This window comes from Acanthaster planci, linkage group LG07 (assembly GCF_054643075.1).
Source record: "Acanthaster planci isolate LZ-2023a linkage group LG07, COTS_SCS, whole genome shotgun sequence".
NCBI classification, from domain to species: domain Eukaryota; kingdom Metazoa; phylum Echinodermata; class Asteroidea; order Valvatida; family Acanthasteridae; genus Acanthaster; species Acanthaster planci.
Window position 1 is genome coordinate 14,804,481 of NC_141783.1, and position 21,837 is coordinate 14,826,317.

General features: G+C 40.9%; 1 protein-coding gene across 1 annotated transcript; it reads right to left on the bottom strand.

Annotated features, from left to right (window-relative positions):
• Positions 1–22: 22 nt before the first annotated feature.
• stub1 (STIP1 homology and U-box containing protein 1) lies at positions 23–21,519 on the bottom strand. Its single transcript, XM_022237986.2, has 7 exons — positions 21,274–21,519; positions 20,224–20,422; positions 19,678–19,843; positions 18,382–18,469; positions 12,866–12,922; positions 9,206–9,322; positions 23–3,304 (listed from the first exon to the last, which is right to left on the bottom strand). Exons 1-7 carry the CDS (start codon positions 21,361–21,363, stop codon positions 3,179–3,181), a joined length of 843 nt encoding a protein of 280 aa, XP_022093678.1. The 5' UTR covers positions 21,364–21,519; the 3' UTR covers positions 23–3,178.
• Positions 21,520–21,837: the final 318 nt, after the last annotated feature.

Here is a 21,837-nt window from a genome sequence, read left to right on the forward strand (position 1 = left end):
TGATACACAAACATCTGAGTCATTTCTAGAATCATACAAGCCCTGATTTTATTACACTTCCAACATGTACAGTCTTACTTCCCGTCAAGAAAATTAAAGCTGGTCAAACCGTACGGCAAAGTAGAGTTGGCATATACAAATAACTAATGGTATACTTATGATTCCACCGACACTCTCATATTAACTACCTTTAGGCTTACGTAACTGAAAGGAATTTGCCATTACCTGAGCCATAAATTGATGTAGGGGCACACATTATGCCCCCTTTTGAGGATTTCACAGGGCAGCTATGAAGTGAGCAGTAAGCCAACATCAAAGTCACCCATCAAAGTTTTAAGGAACGTCCTATATGCTAAATGTGCCAGCACGAATTGACAATCTGTATACCTGTGGGGTCATTTCCTTTGATGAATTGCGAAACTATTCTAAAACGGTCAAACTAGGAAACAAAAATAAATATATGACATGCATGCATATCTTTAAATAGTGTTGGAATAATTGAAACTAAGCCTTTGGCAATACTTCAACCTTTTTCTTTCAAAGATGCCAGTCTTCATCAAAGTCAGCCAGCAGCTTAGCTCCTTAAATCACAACAAAATGCTTGGAACTCCGGCTAAAACTCACGGCTGGTAATTATAAGCCCATTATGGTGGACTTAGTTGCCAAAATATAATTCACAAGTCTCCATTTTTGGGCAGAAAGGATACTGCTAGCCTCTAAATAATATATTTCCTACAATACCTCTGGTTTCCATCTTAATCATTCACATTACCCATCAGTACATCTTTCACACAGAGAAATTAAAATTTAGACAGCGGTACTTACTTGCAATACGTTCACACACAATTCCTTGGGTAATTTAAGAAGTTCACATTTGACAATCCTCAATTATGATCAAAATGCTAATTTCAAAATAATAAGACACAGATTTTGGCTTACTTAAAAAATACTCATCTGAATTTCCTGGAGTTTTGGTCAACTTTCAGGAATTCAAAATAGGCTGAAATCAAATCTACCCAATTAGATCTTGAACATTCCACAATGCAATAAACAAAGGCTAGTGTGCATTTTTGGCAGTCATAACCAAGATCAGGTTTGGTTGTTTCTCTTTGGTTCGTTACTTTGAGGATTTGAGTACTACATAATATCGTGTAATTCTTATCCAATTAAAATTTCCAAGGAAAATCTCTGATGAATTTCAACGGAGCTGATTCTTGGTTGGGACCGCTTAAAGATGCAACCCTATTACGAGCACAACTAGCTGACATAAATCAGATAAATAGCGCCCCCATTAACAATTTTCTCTCATTAAAAAGGTAACTTGGAACAGTGATCACTGAATCAGTGCATCAAATATTCTATTTTCTTAAACCGCATGCTTTATTCCATGCTCAGAGGTCCAACAAATGCACTCAGAATACAACAGGATTTCGACAACTGCACACAAGCTCATCCAACTGCACACGGTTCATGTTTTAAGAACAATTTCCCGGATAAAAATTTGGCTACGGTATCTTCTGTGACCCTGTTTTATTTTCATCACAAAGTGACGAAAAAAATCCATTTCACAAGTATTCATGCTGATTATATTTCTGTCTACCACGGTGGAAAGCTAGACGCTTGAATAAATGTGGCTCGTAGCTGAATAAAATCATAAAAAATATGGTAGGAATTTAAATAGCAGCATGTAAACCATATAACAAATGACTTGCACAATTATACATGTAGAGACTATTTGAGAAGGTAGAACTACACTGGTAGCATGCTCGCATGTACATTCTTCAGTTTGATGTGTGTGTGCATTGGCGCCGGTGGTGCCCATGCAATAGTGGTTTCTAATTGTTGGCCACATTACTAAATAAGCTTGTGCCATGAAACCTTCTCCACTTCCTAAACTACTTGCTGGAATATATATCAGTTGCACTGAGGGGAAGTTGATGACTATGTTATTAGAAGAGAATTGTTTTGGAAAAGAAGCTGTGAAACTGACACATATATTCTAAAACACATTTTTTTCTGTTGAAGGCCCAACTGACATTGTTTTAGAGCACTGCTACTTTCCAAACCTCAGATACATTCAGTGTTGTATTCGAGTCCATCACAAGTCCCTGTAAGTCCGTCACAAGTCCATCATAAGTCTTTCAGTCTTAAGCCAATTGACAAGCCATTCAAATGAGCTGTGACAAAAGCATTCTTTTGTCATCGTTTGCCCTGTTACTTATGATTGGCCTTGTGAAGGGACTTGTGACTGGACTTGAGAAGGGACTTATGGACGGACCTGAGATGGACTCGAATACAACACTGGATCCAGTTTCAGCTATTTTCCTATCTTTCTAAAGAATGATTTAGAAGTCTCCCATGAAAAGCCAAATCATATGAATACATTTGAAACTTTAGCCTTATGTCACATGATCTGATGGTTCTGGTACAGAAGATGGAGCTTTAAGCCTGGTTTCCATATGGTCATTTGTAACACAGACGGTCCGCAAGACATGAAGACGCAGACATGAATGGAAGAGACGGTGTATGACGTCATTCCACCCCTAAATTGAAACAAATTGCATTCGAAATTCCGTGATTTTTCACAGAAAGTGTGCTTTTACATTGACTGTACCACCTCATGATGCCAAACCTCTGCTCCAGTTTCATGCATTTCATTGACGGTCAGCTATTTAGTTGATCGCTGGGGGGAAATATTTAAGCATTAAGGTGAAAATGGGCAAAATTCGTGGAACTAAGTGGGAGGGTTATCGTTGCATGCCCGTTTTGCCAGCATATGCGTTTGTATATGAGGATATCACTGCGACCACTGCTACTTGACGCAGACAGTCGGCAAAGTTGAACCTGGCTCAACTTTACCGGTCATTCGCGGGCTGGTTTGCATTTGTCTGCATTGTAGGAGACACCTCCGTTTGGCATGTTTCCATATGTCTGCCTTGCATTTGCGCCTTCATTGCATTTCTCTCTGCGTTTCTTGCGTCGATATGGAAACCAGGCTTTACTCATCCAATTTTCTGTTATTAAGGAGCACAAAATCAACTTAGCCAACGTTTGAAAAAAAAAAGGAGGGAGGGATATAAAAAAAAGTCCTGCAAATTCATTGTCATTTTGGCCATGCTGAAAATAACCCTCAACATTTCTGTGGTCCCCTCGGTTCGGCCTCTCCTGATGCTTGGCCTCAGTATTCCTCCACCCACTCGTTGTCATTGGTGAATGCCGCTATGACCTCCTTCATGGCCAGGTTGGGGATGAGCTGTTCCTGGGTCAGTTTGATCCGGGTCACTGGGTCAAAATGGCCGACCCGCTGTGGGGTTCAGAAAAGAAAACATAACAAAAATTGTCCCTCAAAATATGACACCCGAGAGGATTTCAGTGTAACTGTCCAACAGTCAAAGCAAGAGTCTTGTTATGCCAGATATTGTAAATCTCCTCAAATGAACAGACTTCAAGAGATTTGATTGCAGACTGTTCCTCCTCAGTATGACCGCTGACATTATAGCAGGCCTGTTCTACACCTTACATTCAGGGGTAAAGGCAGGTGGTGGGGAGAGTGGGATGGGGAAGCATGAAGGGAAAGGTGCCAGGATTTTACTCCGATTTGTGCATTAAAAGGGTACAAAAAGGAAAAGCTAAGAAGCGTACTATTAAACTAGAAAAGGTCCCTGACTGACATGATTTGAAAAATTCCTACACTACAGGTCTCAAATCTGAAGGAAATGTTATTCACAGGGTCTTTAAGATTGTCAGCCTGCCCGTCAATTTTACAGAATGTTAACAGGGTATGTGGAAGCAAACAAAAAAAGGTCAACAGAAGTCCTACACAAAAAAGGCAGATTTGGGTGGAATAACTGGAGTCATTTGTTTCAGGGAAGCAGATCGTGGTACCTTACTTGTCCCCAAAGGTGGATCCAGAATTCAGTTTTCAACAGGGCTTTAATAATGGGGGGGGGGGGCAAGATTTGGGAATTTCTGGGTGTAACCTTTTATGGCCTTCTTGACAGGTGAGGCAAAATTTTGGGTTTTTTACACCCTTTGGTGAGGAAGTGAAACAACCTTGTTCCCTCAAGTTGCTTTTTTGTCATATTTCAAAATTAACAATAACTGCTTGAGGAAGAAGGGGGGCGCTCACCGCCTTCCTCCCTCATCTTCTGATGCTTGTGCCCCGTTTCATATATAATAGATTCTCAGAAGCAAGAAAAATCTCCCAAGTGAAAATCTGACTCACAGCAATCCAATCAGTGGGAATAAGTCTATGAAACATTGATGAAGGATGGTGAATTTTCCCGGCCTACTCTGGATGGCTTCAATATATGCAACAGGCAAGGCAAAATAAAGGATTTTTTTTACAAAAAGATCCAGGCCACAGGGTAAAACAGGCAGAGAGAAATGGAACAGATGAAAGACATCTGCATGATTTTTTTTCCCCAGACACGATCTGGGTAACAGGGTCAAAGAGGCAGGTGATGAGCTACGTACCAGACCAACAACAAGTGGATGGTGGGAAAATAATGCATGATGCATTGAGCCAGATTTGGAGTGATAAATACAGGGTTGGGTTTAGATGAAATTGCAGTTATTGCATAAATCTCAAGATGGAAAGGCTGGATAGAAGAGGCAACTGAAGAAAATGAGTCAGCGGTGGCCAAAGCTCGTTGAGGGTAGCAAGAGGACACAAACTGTGCTTGGAATCACCACTGATAAACCAGATCCAACCAGTCCCATCTACCTGGCATTTGTGTCACTGAGCATATACACTTTGCCACAAAAGGTTTTTTTTTCTTTTCAGAATCAAAGTTGTACAAACACTGACCAATGGGGAACTTAGAGGAATAATTTTTGAGGGTCTTATTTTTTAAAGGCGGAGTCACTGGCTCAAGAAGTAGAGCTTCAGACTAATGACTAGAGGTTACAGTGCTGTAACAGTTGTGCATCTTGGCAAGTCAAAATAGGAATAGTGCATTCCTAGTACCCACCTCAAGTACATGTCTACCAATAGTACCGGGTACCAGTGAGACAAGTTTCAAAGGAAAAGGGAAAAAAATAAGAAAAAAAATATATTTAAAGCACCACCCCTGTCTTACCAACAATCCTTGCCTATGATGTTTAGACATTAAAATGTTTTACCATTCCTTTCACCATGCTTTTAAATTGAAAAATGCAAACTTAAAAACTTTCTCCTTCTTCGTCTGAATATTTACTGCAGGTAAATAATTTGTGTGGTTAATTAAGGGTACATAAGCCTATAATTTGGAACAGGTGCCTGACCTCAATAGCACCTAGTTCTTATGAACAGCCCTTCATGGAACCATATCAAAACACTGAATAATGAAGTGCATTGAACTGATATCTGTCTACAAATATCGGTTGAACCATTAGTTAAAAAAGCAAAATTTCCATCTAGTGACACCCAATTCTTGCATTAATTCAATTTTTAGACATTTTCTGGGGCGGGCCAACTCCGCTGGGTGTATTCATCTTACAGTTGGGTACAGACTCTTACAAACCCTTGTCGCTTTGTGAAGAGGTCTGCTGACAGTCTGACTCTTTCATAGTGGACAGCTGCCCAAAATTGCAGCCAAGAATCAAAAAACAAAGAAAGGAAAGGTTGGATGGGATCTCTGGAACAATTGCAGACTTACGATTCTGTGTCCGCCACTTGAGAAGGGAAACATAATTATTTCAACATACCGGTATGCCTTTTATTTGATGCCTCTTGAAAATTTAAACCTTTTACATGTACTTTGCTATGGATGCATTAGTTGATTGGTTTTCACTTTTCTGTAAGTCAACTGAAATTTGAGACTTATTACCTTGCAGAAACATAAGAAGGGACAAGCAGCCATTGGTCATTTGAAAGCCTCATTTTATATCAGAACAGTCCAGACAAGAAGCCATTGGTCATTTGAAAGCCTCATTTTATATCAGGACAGTCCAGACAAGAAGCCATTGGTCATTTTGAAAGCCTCATTTTATATCAGGACAGTCCAGACAAGAAGCCATTGGTCATTTGAAAGCCTCATTTTATATCAGGACAGTCCAGACAAGAAGCCATTGGTCATTTGAAAGCCTCATTTTATATCAGGACAGTCCAGACAAGAAGCCATTGGTCATTTGAAAGCCTCATTTTATATCAGGACAGTCCAGACAAGAAGCCATTGGTCATTTGAAAGCCTCATTTTATATCAGGACAGTCCAGACAAGAAGCCATTGGTCATTTGAAAGCCTCATTTTATATCAGGACAGTCCAGACAAGAAGCCATTGGTCATTTGAAAGCCTCATTTTATATCAGGACAGTCCAGACAAGAAGCCATTGGTCATTTGAAAGCCTCATTTTATATCAGGACAGTCCAGACAAGAAGCCATTGGTCATTTGAAAGCCTCATTTTATATCAGGACAGTCCAGACAAGAAGCCATTTGTCATTTTGAAAGCCTCATTTTATACCAGGACAGCTTCTTATGTTTCTGCAGGTGTCATTACTTGTACTTTACAATAATCTATTTCTAAGGATAGCACGATTTCATTACAATGTGTCCTTTTAGGGATCAATTTCAGTCTGCAACATGCGACTAATGTGACTATTACACAGGTTCAAATGACACCTGTAGTGCTATCAATCATGTGCATGCTGCTTATACAAAAATATCGGTCGTTGCTACTAAACTGTACTTGATGTCCATGGGATCATCTATGGGATCATTCTTAGGACGTTGCTGAGGCACCATTTCAACAGTCTTCAACTGGACTTAGCAAACTTGTTAACAACTTGTAACAACTTGCCTTCTCTGAAACAATTTGTCATTAAATAAAGCTTATTCCGAAGGCTTCACCCTTAGAAGTATTTTGGGGCGTGTCTCTTTTGCTACCAAAGGTCACTCATAGAACGTGGTTGACCAGGTTCTCCATTGCGACTACATGTAATTAATTATCTCCAAGGTATGCTCGTACATTATGTATGAGAACAAATGAGTAGAACTCAAGGAGATCAGTCTACAACTTGATGGCCTTTAGTATTGTTGAATGATGCAGATTCTCCCCACTTGATGTATTATTAGAAGGCACTGATGTCATGGGCCCAAAGGGTCTGATGCTGCACTTCTCTTGAGGAAATTCTCTACAATATCCTAATTGACCAGGTCAGTGAAATAAGGACATAACAAATTCCATGCTTGCATGTTGCTTCACAGAGGCAACCTGCTAAACTGCCATCTCGGATGAATTATTAATGCATTATTCATGAGCATGTGGCTGGTCCTGCATGCTGAATGAGGTGCTTCCATCTCTCCATACTGTGCCCGTTAATCAGTTCTTTTGAACTGGAGAAATGTGCTGTCAGTCTTAACTTCTAGCAACTTCTAGCAACTCCAAAAGCACTCGATGTGTAAATTTTTGCGGCAGAAAAGACTCATCCAAGTTGGGTCAGGACAATGTCCCAGCGCCTAGGTCAGTGAACTAGGAAATAACAAATTCAATGCCTGGCACGCCAGGAGGCATGCATGTTGCACCTGCTTAACTGTCATATCTGATGAATTATTGATGCATTATTCATGAGCATGTGGCCAGCCCCGCATGCTTGATGAGGTGCTGCCATCCCTCCATATTCCACCAGTTAATTAATTCTCTTGCACCTGAGAACTGTGGCATCTGTCTGCATTTCTAGCATTTCCAAAAGCACTTGATGTGTAAATTTTCAGTGCAGAAGACTCCTTCCTGGAGTTTGGTTTTTCCTTTTATGAAAGCTGATATTCTTGTCTGGGATAACACTATTCAGTGTTTCCGAAGCAACCAATTGATCTGCCATGCCTTTCAATGAAGAGAAGTTGACAAACATCCCATATCAATGCAATAATCCACAGAATGATGGATATTTTGGGCTACACGTGCATAGACTAGGGGAAAAACAGGCACTATGTAACTTGGTGAGAGTGAATAAAGAGCACTTCTATTTCAATGGTTCACGCTCTGTTGTTCATCCATGTACACTTAGCAATCAATGTGCCGTACACCGGGAGAGTACCCTCGACCAATAGTGTTTTTTGTCGTTACCGCTGAGAAGGTGCTTGTGCAAACAGTCCACAGAAATGCAATATCCGGCAATCTGAGCATTCTTTTAAAAGGTGAACACGGTACATCCATGCTAGGACAACATTCATCGGTGTTACTGGGTGAATTTTTTTTTGGGGGGGGGTTAGAATCTTGGGTAGGATTGCTTCTTTAAGAGGGTCACTGACAGCAAATGCACTGTAGCTTGTCTATAGGTATCGTGCATTTCAAAACTTCAAATGGGGCACTTAGGAGTGGAGAGGATTTCCGTTCCCCCTGCCATTATGCCAGCTACAAAGGCTGAAAGTCCCTGCCTTCAACGGCTTGTCAAGTAACAGTTGGACGAGCACATAATTTCTGACAGGCCAGGGCTATCTACCACCCCCCCGCTGCCTTGGATTTCCACCTTCAAATGTCCCGACTTACATCACAGAGCTTCCGAGCTGCCAAGAGCTAAGATATATCTTAAGGCGGCTCTTTTGACAGTCACATAGAGTCAGGTTCAGCCTGAGCCATCTGCTTTCCCCTTGAAACATTCCAGCTGCATTTTCCGGCTGACACAGGCAATGTTCCAGTTAATGGAACATCTGCCATGGCCAGCATGCTACACAATGCAGGCAGCAAGCTTTGGTTGACAGACACACCAAGTTCAAGTGAGAATACTGGCAGACTAATAGGATCGAGGGCCGTTGCAATCATGTGGAAATATAATCAAGAAACAAAAAACATGGAGTTTGGCAAACTTCTGCGCTAAAATGACCTGAAATATCCATACACAAGAGGACAGGTCAAAAGTTAGCAGAATCATATTCTGATCATGGAAAGATTACACTCGGATTATACCATCAGATCCTATGATTCGATGAATCAAACCATGACATGACAGAAAGCAAACTCAAGCTACATGATGTCCTACCTGTACACTTGCATTGTTAGGTGAACGACACGCCTGAATGCAAGAACTACATATCAGGTCTTGTGCCCATTTCAATCAGTATTCTGACAGTAGACTGACAGGTTAGTTTGTACACATATGTCCTACTAAAAATTACTGCTGCAGAACAAAACAGGAAAAGCAAATGATTGAAGTCTTAATTTGCAATGGAATCTGGGATACTTTTGTTGTGCATGATCGATTCAGCTATGAAATAGATTTAATTACCTGTAAGTGTTCCTCTATGTCCTTTCTGTCATATGTAATGCCGCTGGGTGTGATAACCGGATCTTTCATGATCTCAAAGCTGATTTTCCCACACAGGTAGTCGGGCACCTCCCTTGTCTGCCGATAGAAACAAAAAACCAAAAAAAAACCCAGAAAAATGAAAATCCCAGCAAGAAAGCACCACCTAAAACAAAATCTGCCACAAATGCAGAGGGTAAAAAGGCAAATCTAGACACACCTGCGTATTTGAGTGATAAAGTACACAGTATGCAAACATACGTACAAATGGACAATGAAGTGCAACACCAAGAAATGGAAAAGCTGACACAGGGGAACTGAATGGAGAAAAATTAAAAAAGGAAATTGAAAAGTAGAAAAACAAAGAGAAAAGAAAATGATACATGCAAACTGGCAAAAACATGGAAACCCTCCCCCCAGTCCAGATGACTAAATGTACAATGAGATTAACATATTGACAAATTTAAAAAATGCATTTAATTTTGAACAATACAAGACACAATTTTCTTTACACTTTTGCCAAATTTATGAAAATACGTAGCAACGTAAATTTTCAATATTCCTTTCCAAATCTGATCCTCCTCCTCATCTAGTCAACAGAATAAAATAAACATTTCAGAATTTTTTTTTGCATTGAAGCATCAAGAATTTGGGGCATTACCTTTCCAAAGATATTCGGCCCCATTGCTTGCTTTGCCTCCTCAAAGACAGATCCATCAGCCCATGATTTCTCCATACTACCCCCCTCCCCTCCCTAAGGAAAAGATGCTCGGGCATGCTTCAACTATTAGAGTAAATATATTTGTCCAGGGAGGCCGAAAAAAGATGTTCGGGTCAAGCAAAGAATTAATTGAATGGATGCTCCCGATGCTGGGGGCGAAAAAAAGGAGAAGGGGAGGGACATAAAAAGTCTTGACAATTACCAAACGCCGGCTCCATTTATCACTTGTCTTTCCCTTGGATAGTGGAATATCCAACGATACGGGCAATAGGCCAAGTTGAGAGTTAATGGGACCAAAGTACAGGTTGCGTATGTGTAATTGTAAACTACCCCCCCCAATTTGTGGTAGTGTTTTAAGCTTTGACATTTCGGTATTGTAGAGGTGAAGCTGAGGGTGAATTTCCTGACATTTTCTGCTGGGAATCTCAAGTGACGTTTGTATACTGAAGTCTGAGGGATTTTTTTCCTATTTTAGAGTACAGTACTTACATGTACGCCAACACTTCTAAATGAATCACACTTCTGACTTTTAGGGAAGGTTGATATGAACTACTCTGTTATTTTTGTCTCAGCGTTAAAGTTGTTTTTGCATTGGTGTTGGAATCAACCTTTGTAAAGTTAACCAACAATTGAGGAGGAATTAGGAAACGGGTTTCTTCCTGGTCTTGACAAAAGACAGAGAGTTTATTCTCCTTTCATTTGACAAATTCAATTCATGGATAAATTCTCTGATCAAAAGGCCATAAAAAGCCTAAAATAACTATTGTTACAAAGGCAATGGACAACTAAATTTTCTTTTAATACTCTGAATGCATCAAAGAAAGATTTTCACACGATGAAGCGACGGCCATGAAACATTTAAAAAGTTGTGTGGAAAATAAGCTAAATAATTTACGCTCTGACAGGATTCGATGGTAAATTTCTTTTGCATGTACACGTATTATACATACAGTGTACATCATTATGTTCTGATGTTTATCAAAGTGCAGCACGCCAAGATGGCATTCAGAAAGGGCAGGGGACTCAGAGTTTATCTGTACATCATCAGGTTTGAGTTTTCATTGTTTCTTAATTTAAATAGTACCATTTTAGCTGTCCCACACTATTGACGAGTTGTGTCCATCCTGTTTGCTGACAAAGTGAAACATTTATATTTACAAATAGGTCATTTGGGAGACATTTTGTGGTAAATTTTTCAGCATTTGGGAGACATTGGCTTTTAGGGAGACATTTCAGTGTCTCCCTATTTTCAAACTACCAGAAGGAGGCCAAATTTTACTTGTCCATATTTTGAGAAATGATAGTTTAGGGCCTAAAATGAAAACATACAAAGTTTGGTTCAGATCAGATTAGGGAATATTGAATTATAGGACAGTAAAGTTGGAAAAATTTTGTGCACGTTCTTATGGGAATGTCTCCCTAATGACCCATTAGCGGTAATTTTTATTTCAGTATTTATCTCAGCCTTACAAGACAGTATTGAAAACTTCTGGACATTCAATTCTGAATGATGACTCTGCATTAACCTCTTCCACAATACGCAAAGTAACACCATGCTGTTCCCAGCAAGGCAGTGAACCAGTTGCTAGTAACTTTTGAACTCATTTGTGAGCTCAACGTTCACTTGCGAAAGACAACACTTGAACAAAGACAAACCACACGGGGAATCATCTGGTTCGATTTGGCACCCACACTGTGATTAATTGTCAAACGGGGGTTTGTGTAATTACTGGTTCTGTTGGAGGGGGGGGCAACATCTAACATGGTAACACGGATACTAGTGTTGCTTTGCGAGATCGCGGGCAAATTTCTCTGACCATGTCTCCGACAATGTGACAATCTACGTTATTAATCACTTATTTGTCTTCCCATGTTGTGATTAGTGCGGATATATGCCGGTCTGGCTAATATGTGCCCCAATTACTCATTAACCTTACGTTGACTGGAGACTGGCCTCCCTTCCCTTTATCTCTGGAAACAGTCCTGAGTGGTTCCCGCAATTGCGCCGGGAAGTTGTGTGTCGAGTGCTTCACCCCCATTGCCGTCGACAAACAAGGCTCCCCCGTCTTTGAGGGCAGCCGCCCGCGACAACATCAGGAGGAAACGAAGAATCTCCTCCTTTATTTGAGTTTCACAGATTGTTAAAACATCAAAGTGACACCGGGAACATTAGGTTCGGCGAACCAACCTTGATTTCTTATCAGCGGGCCAGACAAATGGGGCTAAAAGTGGGTCACTCAGGACCAGCTCGAAAGAAAACACTTTGCGGTACTTCAGATGACACATGTGGAAAGGGAGACATCTCTCATTTGACGACTCTTTTAAAAGTTGAAGATTCTTTTAATAACTGAACTTTTAAAGCAACAGTAAGAAATATAGGTTGCCAAGACTCCTATGAAGGAATTCAAACTGGGTTATGATGTTTGGCTTGTTAGTTTTTCTCTGTCTGGAGTGCACAGTGAGCTCCCCTAAATTAACATTTTGGGATCAAGTTTAAGGGTTAACTCAGGTGTGCTTCTAAGCACAAATCCAAAGGCATTAAGGGGCTTTCCAGGTCTCTGAAAAAAAACCCCTATCAGTAATTTATTGGCATATTCTATCCACACCAAGCCCCACGCGCACAAAATACTGCAAAGTCTGGGAATGGGTTTTCAAGGATTACAGGTATTTTCACTGATTTGATATGATTCTTTTTAACGGCCAACTTCAGACGTAAGAAGGCAAGGGGTTGATGTGTGAGGTCCACTGTAGCTGTGCCAAACAGGATGACACCGTCTCCTCAGGAACGCTTGAAGAATTCATACAGGTAAATGTTGCATGTGATGGATTGGCCTGTTCTGATTGGGGGAAATCACAACAGGATATGCTGTGTTCGACAAGGTTTTGAAATGTAAACTTGGTCGGACGAAAAGCCAACTTACTTTTCGCCTTTCGTCCACAGTAGCAAATAGTTCATTCAGTTCCTTCACATGTTGATCCTGAAATCCAGCAAAAGAAAAATAAAAACGGAAATCAATTAATCAAAAGTGGGGCTGGATTTGAACTTTAAAAAACTTGCAATATCACCTGAGCTGCCTCGTCCTATCTGGGTATCACCAAATTCTTCTGAGTCCTCCATTTTTTGAGGAAAGTGATTTTATAAAATATATATATATCAATGGATCTGACTGATTCGTCAGTTGATTAATTAGATACTGGATTCCTATCAAACTAACTGGCTACCCAGAAACATAAGCAACTGACGAATCTATTGTTGAATAAATTGACAAAAATTTGTGACCTACATATGCAAAGTTACTTAGAATGCCATTTCAGGAAATATTCCAAGAAATAGAGGGGTCAAAAACAAGTGTCTGTAGTGATATAACGAGGGAAAATTGCGAGAGGATTGAAAAATAATAAGTGTTCCTTATTGGCTTCCCTTGATTTCCAACACGCCTACTGATGAATTGAGAAAAAGGTGTCATCTTAATGACAGGCTAAACTGCTTCTGAGAATGGCCTTTCTCGGCTCACTGCTTTAACATATGGCCTTCACACACACACTTGGGGTAATTTATAACCCTCCTGAATCCTCCGTGTATAAAAAGAGGATTTCAGAGGAGTAAGATGACACGCATGTGACAAAAACTACTTGCTGAGTTACAGAGATAGGTTGCATCAAAGTTTCGGGCCAGATCTTGCTCAGCCATGCATAAATAACGGTCTAATTGGGTTACAAATCATCTGTATGGCTCCATGATGTCATTCATGCCGCCTCCACATTTTGACAGTTTAGTGCTGGAGGATTCTGAAGGATGGAAGCGATGATCACATCCACGAAAGAACACACAAACCACTTGCAGCGGGTAATATCTTTGGCCAAAAATTTCAACTTAAAGAAAAAGGGAAGATCTAAGCGCCAATTTTCAACAGTAAAGCCAAATGCCACAAGTGCTGATTCACAAGAGTCGTTTGAACAGTACTTGTGCCACAGTTCTTACCACAACCTCATTTTTAAATTTTGTCTAACATTCTGGGGTGAGAAAATGGAATTCAACACATGGTCCGCCTCCAAAAGCTTCTTGGTTTTCATGATTTTGTGTACGTGTACATGTACAAACACAAATGGGTGATTAGCATGTTGAAACATCCAGCAAGCATGTGCGGCAGTTCATTCTGTTATCCATAGCTGTGTGTACAGATGGGCCATTTGTCTTTACACCCATGACACGGTTTGTATAAAAGAAAATGAAGACGTGGGAAGTTGCATCCAAGTTTTACATGGGAGCATTAAAATATTGCAGGGTTCAGCATGCACTTTGTGTGACCAAAAGATGCCCAGGGAGTAGGGTTTCAAGAAATGTGAAGATGAGGAAATTCACATTAACCAATTCATGCAGGGGCATTTTTCAATGTTGATGATGCTGGGCCGGCATGACTATCATTTTTTCCGTTTTCAAAATCCTTCAAAAATTCATCATTTCATTTAACGGTCATTTATAGCTGCACGAGGTAATCTTTAGGCACTACTCCAAGTTGACAGGTGACCTTCATTGATGCCCGAGTATTTCAGCCAGGCCTGCAGCCTTGTAAACAGAGCCCAGATTGTGCGGTGTTATGCAACTTTCTTTTGTTCACGAACCTGGCTCAGTGCACTGCTGACCTCTTCTCAATAGGGGCCAGATTAGAGTGCAGCAGTGCTGTGTGGCTCATTGCTGCGGTGGTGGAGCGCCTTTGTCCCCGGTGGTAATCCGCATGCTATAAATGCCCCAAACCCTGGTATATGGTTTCAAACCAAGGCTGGATTATCACCACTTTTGAGAGTGAAAAATGTCGGAAATGCCCAGCAGCCTGGTCTTTTGTTCGGAGTACGGTCTTTTGTTACAGGGCCCTGTTTCCTTTGTCTGAGTTCGGAGACCCCGGCCACACATATAAACCATACGTCTCCGATTCCGGAGTCCCCGGCAGGAAGTGGTTAACCATGTTTCTGGGGAAAGTATATCCTTGAAATGCTTCTGACGTTTGTTGCATTTCTTAGCTACAACGTCAGTAAGTACATCCAAGTCCACAGCCAGGTTTACAGGTTTCTGGGTTTGTTTGTTTGTTGGGTTGTTTGTTTGTTTGTTGCAGGACTGTGGTACAAAATACTCGTATTTGATCCTCAGACAAAAGAGAGCCTGTTCCAATTTTGTTCCTAGAAAAAAATGCCTTAGGGCTACTTTGTGGCAGATTCTGGCTCATTCGCAGTAAACTCAAAGCCTTAGGTCAGGGTTAGTAGTCCACTCTGTTCTTGATGGAGCGTGGAAAAGGTCGTCTTTGTGAAGCCGTGTTAGATATTCTCCCCCATCGCTCAAGCTTACACATCCTGCTCAGCTGAAGAGACACAACAATCCAAACAGCTACTGCCGGAGTGTTCATGCATAATGCAGTGCCCGTCACACTCAGTCGTTCACCTCCGGGGTGTCACCTAACACCCCTGGAGAGACAGAGTTGGAATAAAGGGGAATGTCCCACTTGTCATGTATCAAGGGGTGGGGAGCGGGGGGGGGGGGAGGGGGTAGGGGACGAGTATGACCGATACATTCACTTATTCATATGAGATCAAGAGGAGGGGATCAGTTACATGCAGAGTACAACATCGCCCAGCCAGACACCGTGACGCCTTCCCTGCCCTTCTGCACGGCAGTGGAACAATTATCGAAGGCTGTTGCATTCCAATGAAGCACGCCTGCCTTTTTTCTCAACACTGACATGAGTGAATATCAATAGGTTCAAACAACAAGTTGTACTTGTGGTGCTTCAGTAATTTCTGAGAATGATGACAGAATGCATCAAAGAGAAAGAACAGGCCCTCTCCTCTTGACTCCGGTTACCTCATACACAGGCCCTCTTCAGACATTCTTAAACTCCACTGAGGTTGATTTTCGGGGGAAACTAAAATAAGTGGAACTTCGTGACCGCTGGGCAAATGTGAATTTGGACAAAATACCGACTGTATAAACAACCTGTAAAGTTCTTACTGGCTGAGAATTGCCTGAGAGACTGTCCACAGCAGTGTCTCTGGACCACGTCTGTGGTATCCAACTGTGCATGCTGGATGAGCTTGGATCTCAGACACCATGCTCGTCAGGATTGCTTGTACATCCCCTGAATGAAATTGAAGCCCCAAATAATGACTGCACATTGCACAAGTGCAGCATTTGACGTACCAAAACTACACATACATTGTATCTTCCTTACACAAGCGAAATGATTATTTTTACGCAACAGTATCTTAGAAAACTTTAAAACTTGCCACTCTGATGAAACTGAAAGACGTTGAAAACACTTTCCAATTTTGCTTTGTTTGGCTTTGTTTTTCCACAAAATTTTCAAACGGAAAATTGAAATACGGTACGAACATGAAGTACTGTTTTCAAGCTGGTGGCTGACTTCATGGTAAACAATTGCAATCTAACTGAAAATTGCTTTAAAAAAAGACAAGGACCCAGCATACTGAAGAAAAACCTCAGTATAATAATTTTCATTGGGTTACAACCTTGAACCATTCTTTTGTTTACTTTATTGTAAATGTTTACTGAATCATTTGCTGCACAGTTAAATTAAATGCACTGTAAGTTGATTGATATCCAACATCTGCTCAGACTGGGAGACTTCAATCTAACGGCAATCTTATTTATTGATTCTAAGCACTGGTGGCCCCTAAATGCCCTCAACTCAATCACATCAACAATTACACACTGCAGATTTTTTTTCTTTTCTCTCTGCGAAGCAATTATTAGAATAAGGATTAGCTATAATGTGCACTGGCAGCGTCATATTTTACAGGCCGTTGGATATCGCTGACAGATACTTTTGGGGGAAACTGATCGCGTGTATAGATAAAACTCTCTACGTGTTTATGTATACACAAGTGCAGAGTGTTTCCCGATGCCGTTATTCAAGCACCAATGAGCATGCCTTCACACTTTTCTATCACTGCCTGCACATGGATGCATTCGTTAGACAGTTCAAAGTGCTTTTACACTCATAACAAATTTCCCTCGTTTAATTCTACAGTGATTACAGCGGTTGCCAGACTTCCAAAACCATGCATGAGTTGTTGTTTCACCCATTTTCCAGAACCGCTCATTACACCTCAACATACATGTGCCTCTTTGAAAGGTCACTTGTGACCCACTCTGCGAAAATGAGTCACAAGTGGCCAGAGCCACTTTTTGAGTTTTCATCTGTATTGGAAAGAGCAAATTGAGCTTTTTGTTTTGATGTATCACTCAGTTTGGCATCTTGATGAAAGTGGATACTCCGTGGTTAAATATGCTGTGGGTTCCTATTGATTTACATTGCGCAAATTATTCTAAAGGAGTTTTTACTCCAAAGTGGCTCTGGCGACTTAAGACTCGTTTTCACAGAGTGGCTCACATTTGTGCAACAAGGCAGATGTAAGTGCTGGAACACCAGCACTGACAGAATTGATGGGTACCGGTACATCGTATGTTTACAGGCAATACGACCTGCCAACAGAGACTGGAAAGTGAGGGTTACCACCTGTGTGCACACAAGGGGTAATGATATGGACCTTTCAACAGTCTCCCTGGTAAATAGCTTCATCTAACTAGAAAGGTCGAGTCCAGGAAGTATATATAAACTTAGCCTCTGCTAATATCAGGATTTTCTGGACAATTGAGGGAGAAACAGCTTACTTAAGAAAGTTAGTTCGGGGAAGAAACCGAGAGATGACGTCACATGCATTATGGTTTTGCAAAGCTATTGGCTGGAATTGCTGACTCGGACTTGTTAGACTTTTTTCGACTTGGAATGAGAGTGCCTAGTGACTTGATATGAATAAATTTGACCTGTTGAAATGACCAACCTTTGTTGAAACAAGTACAAATAAAAGGTATATGTATGTGTAACTTTTCACATGCAAAAGCAAACCTGTCTCCTTTCATATACTACATTTTATCATCAAAAATATAAAAAATATCATTATGATAGAAAAAAGGCAGATACTTGTACATGTAGGTCAGACCTGATTTGCAAAGCATTATGGGGGACACCATCAATACGGGAAGTTAAAAAAAATTTCAAAAATGACTTGTGACTTCACTTGAAGAAGAATGACTTGATTACAACACTGAAGTCTGCGCTCACTGCATGCAAGTAAGTAACCTCCATATCAGAGGAACAGGGTTCTAGCTGCGGGGGTTGGTGCCGGGCGGCACCACCCGGTACTGCAAATTTCCGCCCAGCACTCAGGGTTGAAAATGGCTGTGCCGCCCAGCACAGATTTTCCAAAAACTGAACTGAAATATTACTGAAAATTTAAATGTACCAATTCCATCGTATTTCAAGCATCAGAAAGCATTAAGAACTGCACTCACTATGCTTTGTAATCCAAAAATTTACCCGGCACTAAAATGGTCCTAGCTAGAACACTGCGGAGGAATACTCACATAATCTGCCTCCACGTCTTGTTTCTTCTTTTCAATATCTTCCTTGGAATCTTCGTTTTCCTTGTCCAGCTTCAGCTCGGCTTTTTTTCTGGAAATGCAATAATCCGCAAGGAGTGCTCAGATACAAGAATGACTATCTTTGGTCATGCTATGATCAGCTATGAACGCACTGTACTACAGACCCGTACATTGCAAAGAACAGACACAGAGAAAAAAATAAATAATCGGCAGTCGGGCCTCTCTTCCGGAGTTGCAATTGGGTCGTTCATACCCCTACAATCATCCAATTTTAAGCTATGCTACAAGTTAGTCTATTCAGTGAACTGTGACAAAAGCGTTCCTCTGTCATTGTGCATGCTGTTACTTAGGACTGGTCTTGTGACTGGACTCCTGACTGGACTTGTGATGGAAGCAGATGCAACACTGCCTTGTTCAAATTGGTTCGCTATGGTATATGTGTGTTATGCGCGTGTGTATGTGGTAGGGCTGAGTCAATTTGAATAATTCACTATTTGAATAGTCGACCTTAAATTTGATCGAATATCTGGTACCGACCGGCAGATGGTTGATGAACAATACCAACAATACCAAATCAGTTGCAATAATGCACACAATTGTACATTATGATCACTATAATAGCTTCTCACATCTGGGAGTATCTCCAGCCAAGATTTAAGAGATGAACAATACTTCATGCCCTGTTGTAAATTTCTATTCCTTGTAAATTGATTAATGAATAATGTACTTTTTGAATCAATGTAAGATTCATCACTTTTCATTTGAATTTCCTTGAAACAAGCCTCCACATTGCTGCCTGAGGGAGAGTTTATCGCAGCAGTGTCTCTACTTTGGTTGCAAAATGCAATGCCGGTCAAAAAATGCGACACCTGTTGAAAAATGCGACGCCGGCTGAAAAATACCACGCCCAACTAAAATGCAACACCGGCTAAAAAATCCGACCAGACGGCACATATGGAACACCATAGGTCGGACAGTCAGTGAGAAAGTTGGTCAGAAGGCCAGTCAGTCATATGGTTGATCAGACAGTTGCCTGGGCTGCTGGTTGGGCAGTCAGCTAGTCGGTCTCTCAGTTAGTCTGTCAACAAGCCCACCAGGGAGCCAGTCAGAGTGCGATGTAGGCAGCACCTCTACCATACACTTGAAGATGAGCAATGCATTGTCAGAATTATCCATCCAAATGCTTCCAAGATAAGGGTCAGTATAAACAGAAACAATTACTCCCACAAGGATAAAAAAATATTCTTTTCCACAAAGTCCACATGTCCCCCTTCTGACCTTTCTTTGTCTTCTACGATGAGCTTGTTGAGGAACGACTGAAGATGGATTTCTTGCTGTATCCGTTTCTCCTCCATCAACGACCATCTCTTTCTCTTGGCTTGCCTCAAGGTACCGGCGATATCATCTCCATAGTTCAACTTCAGCTCTTTGGCAAGATCCTGAGCTGTTTCATGCAATAAATTCTTCAGTTAGTTTCAGATGGTCTCCAACTCAAATTCTTTCTTCTCTACATTTTAACACCCGACAAATTCTACGCTTACAAAAAGCAGGTCAATTAGATTGACTGATAGTGCAACATGATCCCTGATTGTGCTGATTGATTGATCGCACCCAGCATCTTCACTTCTTATATTGAAATGATGCTCCCCCTAAAATAAAATAAACCAAAACATGTAAAAAACAAAAATGCCAAACCAACACAAAACCAAATATAAACAACAATATAAAACTGAACACACTCTTCTTGGGGGGACTGACATGACAGAGAACAAAAAATTCGTTTTGGGCAAAAGCCAAAAAAGAAAGTACAGAAATGCCGAGCACCTTTTGAAAGACTTGCGATGGCCTCATCATACAACTCTTGCTCCATCAGGGCATGGCCCAAGAAAAAGTGGGCTTTGACATTGTTCTGTTGCAGCTCTAGAGCTGCCCGGCAGTCAGCTGCTGCCGCCTCCCAGCGCCGAAGCTTCAACTTGCATAGCGACCGGTTGGTGAAAAAACGTACATCTGAAGGGTTCTTTAACTGTGGGCAGTCAAGCAGTTTTGAAGGCATGAAGGGAGGACCATGTTAAATTAACCACATACCACACATTTGCTGGAACATGTTATGTATTCAAAATCACACAAAATTAACTCAGGCATGACACTTTTTGATTCGACAGGATTTTTTAAACGAAGTGGCTATCATTACGGCAGTCATAACGCATTTCTCCTTTTCTATCATTACGGCACTGAACTGTGCATGTGCGATGACATAGCTGATCATCACGACGGTTTATATATTTTAAAATTACCTTGATCGCTAAATGCTTGTGGCCGAGTGGTCAAGGTGGAAGGCATGGAACCACTGGTGTGTGAGTTCGAATCCGTGCTTGGACCATTTATTTTATTTTGCCTAAATCTCATGTTTTATACCATAATCGGTTTTTTTTTTATATTGGTGTCTAATTGTATAGGCCTAAGCAGGTATCTTTTTTCTTTTCTCATTGGAGGCTTTGGAGGATTTTTCTAAAGGGAAATAAAGTCCGAACTCTGCGCTTAAGTTGGCGCGCTTGCGTAGTTGCAGTGCCATAACGATAGAGAATGGGAGATGTGTTACGGCTGCCATAACAACAGCCACAGCATTTTTTAAACTAGGCCTAAGCAAAAATGAACAAGAGGAAGGACCGGACATGATGGAGACTAGGTCATGTAGGTGGCTCCCTTCAGCAGATGATGCTCATACTAAGGACAATTCATACCAAATGTATATTCTGTCGTGCCGTGAACCAGTCCACGTTAGGGCCTACTAAAGTACTATTTTTTTTGTTCCAATAAAAATTGACATGACATGTTGATGTAGGCCTAGGCTACATATACATGTACGTTACGTACAATTGCTTTGGAGTAGCAAGCGATTGCTTCCTCGTATTTGTGAGCACCGTAGAACCGGTTACCCTGCTCCTTTAAGTCCGAAGCACTCATGTTTGATTAACAAAAGAACACTCAGTTATTTCAGACTGTCCTTCCGCCCACAAATACACCAGGTAAGTCCCCAAAACTGTCACCATATGAAAATCCGAACATAAACATTTCTGATGCGACGACTGTCGCCATTTTAAATAAGTACGCCCTCAAGTGTCCTCTTGTGCGATTTTTCCCCTCCAAATTTAGGCTTCGCTTTTGTTGTGGTTTGCCAGGTTTTGCAATGATTACCCGACTTTTGTGGGTTTAGGTCAATAAAAAGTATTTTTGCCAAGAAATTATAAAAATAAATCCTACTGACCCCAAATCGACGTTTTTAAAAATCAGCTTTGGACAGAATAGACATAAAGGTGTTTTTGTATTTCCCATTTACGGTAATGTTTATTGTTTAATAACGTGCTCATGTTAAAAAGTTTTGCTTCCTCATGGGTTCCGATTCCCTGCAGTATCTATAGGCCTACTTGACATTGCTAA

Excerpts from the sequence above, each read along its gene's own strand:
- stub1 (XM_022237986.2), bottom strand. The coding sequence starts at position 21,363 with ATGAGTGCTTCGGACTTAAAGGAGCAGGGTAACCGGTTCTACGGTGCT. Across the intron at positions 12,923-18,381 it reads AAGACGTGGAGGCAGATTAT|GATCAACATGTGAAGGAACT; the intron begins GTGAGTATTCCT and ends GCTGGATTTCAG. Across the intron at positions 3,305-9,205 it reads ACATAGAGGAACACTTACAG|CGGGTCGGCCATTTTGACCC; the intron begins GTAATTAAATCT and ends TGAACCCCACAG.